The 6000-nt window shown below is 33.8% G+C and overlaps 1 protein-coding gene across 1 annotated transcript in view; it reads right to left on the bottom strand.

The window, feature by feature from the left end:
- Positions 1 to 1433: 1433 nt before the first annotated feature.
- The window catches only part of LOC135208768 (exocyst complex component 2-like), a 58434-nt gene continuing 53867 nt past the window's right edge, over positions 1434 to 6000 (bottom strand). Inside the window, exons 18-20 of the mRNA XM_064241281.1 lie at positions 5573 to 5757; positions 4425 to 4481; positions 1434 to 3273 (exon numbers count right to left, since the gene is read on the bottom strand). Of these exons, the coding sequence (XP_064097351.1) occupies positions 3162 to 3273; positions 4425 to 4481; positions 5573 to 5757 (354 nt within the window). The 3' untranslated portion in view covers positions 1434 to 3161. The remainder of the gene's footprint in view (positions 3274 to 4424; positions 4482 to 5572; positions 5758 to 6000) is intronic.

Below are 6000 nucleotides of genomic sequence, written 5' to 3'. Positions count from 1 at the left end.
AATTTTATGTATATTTGCGAAAGGTTAGGTAAGTGTGGTAGGTTCCATGAAACTATACATTTTCTCATACATTTGAGTGCATTATGATTTGGCAGGCAAATATTCTTGAGCTTTTATCTCAATGTAGGCTGGAGGTTGCAGTAAAGACCAAGTTGTACTTGTTTATAGCCTACAAGCATTTTAGAGTCATGCAGAAATCATAACAAATTAAAATTATTTTTTAACCAAGCCATTCATTTCTTTTGTCACTATTCCTTGTTTGTTTCACCACAATTCTTTAATATTTTGCATGTCAGTTTTTTTTCATTTGAGCAATATATTTATGCCTGTGCAGTGACAGCTCACATCAAAGCAATTTTTTAAACATGTAAGCCTTTAATTATAAGGTAGCTTAACTAGACTCATGAGCTGAAATTTAATATCTGTCTGACCAGTGATTATACATTCATTTTGACGGGTGGGTTTTTTATTTTCTTTCTCTCCATATATGATGTTACACTGTTTATGGTTAATGTAATCTTCCACATTGAAGCTTTAAATAACATTCCCCTAATTTGAAAATCATGAGCAGCTTCCCTTAGTTTGAAAAGCATGAGTGTACACACACACACACACACACTCTCTCTCTCTCTCTCTCTCTCTCTCTCTCTCTCTCTCTCTCTCTCGCTCTCTCTCTCTCTCTCTCTCTCTCTCTCTCTCTCTCTCTCTCTCTTTCTTTTCTGAAGGGTAGACACCAGTAGTGGGTATGGTGTAAGTGATAAGCCACAGAAAGTGCATGAGAACATTGTTCTCAGAGTGAAATGGAAATAGTGGCAGAATAAGAAAAGCTGTGTGCCAATAGTTTTGCCAAGACACTGGAACTTGTCTATTTTGTCATATCTTGTCATATAGAAGAAAGATACCATGTGTACTGGCAGCAAGATGGACTGATGTCATCTATTGTTCCCAAGAAGATTACTGAGGAACAACAATTATGGAAGAGATGGAAAGCCTTCTTTTTATCTGAAGAACATATGTATAGGAGGCAGGGGAGCAACCTTACAAAGATAATGCAAAGTAAAAGAGTGGCCCATATTACAAGGCGAGATTGATTGAACTCTGTGGATAGTGCAAGGTTTCCAACGAAGCACCCAGATCTCCACTTAACAAAATTCTGTGTTGCCTTGTCCCTTGTCTTCAAAGTAGGAATTTCACTGTGACAACGAATATTTCCCTGTATTACATATGCATGATTCATTTGATATTCTGTGAAATGGTGAGTACTGTACTTGATTTGCTGCAGAGAGTCATATGTAGACAGAAAGGCGGGAGTGAATGGCTTGCAGATACTTTGTAATCCTTTATAATATGTAGAATGCCATCAGATATAAATTGGTTGGAATGTGACTAGAATCAGTACTGACTGTATTCATTACTTGAAATATTTTCTTTAATAATAAGGTAATCAATTGTAATTGTTTCAAATAATGAACTGCTCACACTTTTTTTTTGAATGACTGGCAAGAAACTTCTTGGAACCTTACTCGGTTTAATATCCCATACCTGCTAGTTTTGAGAAGGTGCAATTTGCATTGAAGTACTGCACATCATTTCAATAAGTTTAGTGAAATACTGCACATCATGGCTTAATTTTGCTTTATTTTTTTCTATTATACTATAGTGTGAATATTGGTACATCAGTTGTTAAGTGAAATACTGTACATCATTGCTTAATTTTTCTAAAAATTTTCTATATAAAATAGTGTGAATATCAGTTACATCAGTTGTTTTTTCATTAGTGTGAAATCACTTAACACACTACCTGAGAATATTTTTAAAATGAGGATTGTCATATAGGCAGTCAGCATTATTTTATTTTGCAGTGAATAGGCATTATTAGCTTTTTAACTTTTAAGCCTGGTCGATTTAAAACTTAAATACGTATTGTGGAGCTGACTCAGAAGTGCGAAATGAATGTGGTTTTTTCATTACAGCCATAAGATGAGGTATTGTCTCAAAACTTTAGCAATATTTTCCTTCGTGCTTAGCCTTTGTTTTCTTGTAAAAAAAAAAAAAATAAACTACTGAAAGCTAGTCGCAGTAAGAACCTCCAGTCTCAGCTTCTGAAGACTTTTGTATAATTTTATTCCGCAAAAGGAAAATATTAAGCTTGTTAAGCATTATTTCTTAATCTCTGACCCTTCCTAGGTTAGGAGAAGGGGTTTCTTTTCGTAGTTTAAGAACCACTGCTTTGTGAAAAGTATTTTTAATTGTTAAACAACTTTCTGAACAGATGCACAGTATTTTTTTATTGAGTGTGCTTCATGAAATATTGAATGCAAAACCCTGGCCATAGGGAAGTTATGTGGATATAAGCTAAGAATTTTTTTAACTCGACAGTTTACTCTCAGAAAGCCACATGGGTATGCAGTTGTTCAAGAAACAGTAAAACAAGACCAAAATGAATTTTACATATAAATGAAATAAAAAAAAATGCTTTTTGTGTCCATGTTGATATACAGTAAACTGAATTACAGTATTATACAAGTTGGCCATTTAAGTTTTATTTAACCTTTGATTTTTAGGGCTATAAAAATTTTGCATTTCAGGTCTCTCACAGTTTTTTAAAACGGAAAAATTAATCACAAACAAATGTGACTTGGATCATAGGGAAATTTAAGTATTGATTGCACAAAACAGAACTTAGAATTACGTTCTGGTCTGATCTGAAGCACTTAGCTATATGAGAAATGTGATAGCAGCTTGAGAATCAAAGCACTCGGCTACCGTATGAGAAATGTGATGGTAATTTGAGAATCAAAGCACTTAGCTATATGAGAAGCATAATATTTTATCACTCGGTACATAGATGCTATAATAAAAGTAAAATAATGCAGGATATGCTAATACTAGTATGTCTTAGTGTTACATTTAATTAATTTTTATTTTAAATTTATACAATATTTTTTCAAATTCAGTAATCATAATTAGCCTTTCATTGTGAAATCATCAAAGCCACATCAGTTTGAATAAAGATTCTCTGCTTTACCAATAAGCAACACTACTGATGTATTAAAATCCGGCTCGGAGCCATGCAGGACTGAAAATAGTTGCCTTGTGGGAAATTGCTGTGTAAGCGGAGTTGATGAGTGGAATAATTTCATACAGGGTTAATTCGTCATTTAAACTATTGAATGTGTCGTTGTATTATCACTCAAAGGCTCCACTTCTAGGAAACAAGCTAACAAGAAATGCATGTTACTTCTGAAACTCCGTAATACTTCTTCTTGAATTCTGAAAATGAAAAAGAATATTGTCAAGAACAGTATTACATGTTAAAGCTTTTGTTCTTAGTTTTTAATTCACAGAAGAAAAAGCTCACAATATCTCATCAAGATGAGATTTCACTCCTTGTTTTCTGATAAACAGCTAACAGACAAGCAATTACTCACATGTAACCAAAGCTCTAATTTACACTCCCAAAATCAACTGTAACTGACAGAGGAAAAATATTAATGGGACTCAGTTATCTTAAACTTTTGATAATAAAGTACTGATGTGGGTGAAGCCAAAAGAAAATAGAAGACAAGTACGTACTGTATTTGTAAATCAAGAATGCCCATAGATGTGGACAGAGTAGCATAAATACTAAACATTTCCCTCTACATGGTGGAATGACCATGTAGAAGATTTACACCATTTTGGTTCTTGCAAAGGTAGATAGTACATCAAGGTCACAAGGCGTCACAAAGAATTTATTTGTGTAGTACACATGCAAACTTTAAAGTATATTTCTTACAGTGCAAAAGTTATGGCAAAGCCAGGATTAGAACTGTAAAGAATCTACATAGCCTCTTAAGTAGTATACATATCTTGGTTTAACAAGACCACTGAGCTGATTAACAGCTCTCCTAAGGCTGGCCCAAGGATTACACTTTTATTTTACGTGGCTAGGAACCAATTGGTTACTTAGCAATGGGGACCTACAGCTTATTGTGACATCCGAACCACATAATACCGAGAAATTAATTTCTAATCACCATAAATATATTGATCTGGTTCTGCATTGGCAGCAACTGGGAGTGAACTCAAGCTACCAAGTTCATTCTTGGCTTCCGCCAATGCGGAACCAGAGCAATTTATTCCGCACAGCCTCTGAACCCATAATTTCACCTCTTGCCAAAGTCCTTGCATAATAATAAAATATTTCCATGGTTTAAATAAAATCACTTCAACAATTTAGGAACTATGGTAACAAGGCAAGCATGTCAAACGGGGCAAAAACTATAGTATCCTAACTTTTCTCAAGGAATAGTACATTCTTAATTTATGCTTGAATAAATTTTCTTCTTTAATTCTTCAGTTACAAACATTTTCAGATGACATGAATTCCTGAGAAAAGACTTAACAGACTGTGGAATGCTTATTATATAACAAAGGCTTACCTCTGCTCTGCTATTCCTAATTTGGGGAGGGTATCTTGGGCTTCTTGGAATGATACTCTGAAACACAGAAATGAGCGATAATGAATCTCAAGTAGCAATGTTCTATGAAATTCAGTCAAAAACTTAGATTGAATCTCTTGGGCAATGAACTGTGTGAATTCATAATTCATGTACAGTAGTTTGAGACAAATTTTCCATCTTTTATAGTAGGTATGTACATCGCTGAACAATTTTCCAACTTTTATATATTGTACAGTATTAAGTTAAAAGAAAAAATAGTGTTTTTTTTTCTACAATATATGTACTGAAAAACATGTTTATGGTATTTTTGAGAGTAAGATATCACACCTTTTGAAGAATGATTATTTACTCTCAGCCAAACAGTAATTATATATAAACATCACTTGATTAAAAAAAAATAATACTGAAAAACATGTTTGTGGTATTTCTAAGAGTAGGATATCACACCTTTCGAAGAATGATTATTTAATCCTTCAGCCAAACAGTATTTATGTATAAACGTCACTTGATTAAAAAAAAATAAACTTTTTATTTTGTTTTCACTAGACTGAAAGTTTAAATTTACAAAAACTGAAAGTTCAGATTTTGAGTTAAAAGAGGGATGGTTTTAGCACATGAACATAAGATTACCTTACAGCATAATGTAACTAGAAGACTGACACAAAGTCTATACATTGCTTATTACCTGCACTGCACAGGAAGTGAAAATGTAGTAGGGGAATTGAGGGAAAACTTACATCTAATTTTGCATCTGCAAACAAGATATCAAGGGAAAAAAAGAAAATGGAGCATTCAAAAGAACAAATTGACAGAGAGGCTGATCATGTGCACTGCTAAAGCAGAAACCTATTGCTCCCTATTTGTGAAGGAAATCACTGGGAATCACAAGTGCTTCAGCTCTCATTAAAAGCTGGATGGTCTGTCTTTTGATTTCCAGAAATATTAATATAGTGTAAAGGCAATGGTTTGTATTCATGCTAGCATCTTAAATCAATGCTTGAAAAAATATACTCATGATTACTAGTCACTGTACATAGCACTTACTGCAATTACTCCAGCAGTTCAGTTAAATAAAACATTACATTACATGACAAATCCGAATCATTTTTCGAAAATATTGACTTTACCTTGCACTTTGTGACATATGATTTTGTAATACAGTTGCTAGGGCTCTAAGATCAATATGGGCTTGCAGGCCTCCATACTTGGACCAATGGCTGATGCAGGTAATGAGACGGGACATCTCTTCTCCAACACCCTCTACAACTCGTCCAACAAGACCACTAACCAACCCTGGCCATACACCAACCACCTGTGATAAAATTTTCTTTAGATAGATATCTGAATAATGGCTCCATCGAGTATTAATGGTCATGGCATGGTTTCCTTATTTATTCTGTGGGGAATCTAACCACTGAACTGCACATATCAGCTATTGTTTTATTGCCATGCTTCATTTTAAAAAATTTCATTTTCATAAATGACAGTACGTAAGTAGGTCAAATAAAATGAAAACAACAATTTTAAGTATTTCAAAGAATGTTCAGTTTCATGT

This window comes from Macrobrachium nipponense, chromosome 35 (genome assembly GCF_015104395.2).
Source record: "Macrobrachium nipponense isolate FS-2020 chromosome 35, ASM1510439v2, whole genome shotgun sequence".
Classification (NCBI taxonomy): domain Eukaryota; kingdom Metazoa; phylum Arthropoda; class Malacostraca; order Decapoda; family Palaemonidae; genus Macrobrachium; species Macrobrachium nipponense.
The sequence above is the reverse complement of the archived record's forward strand: the minus strand, read 5'-3'. Positions and strand labels throughout refer to the sequence as shown.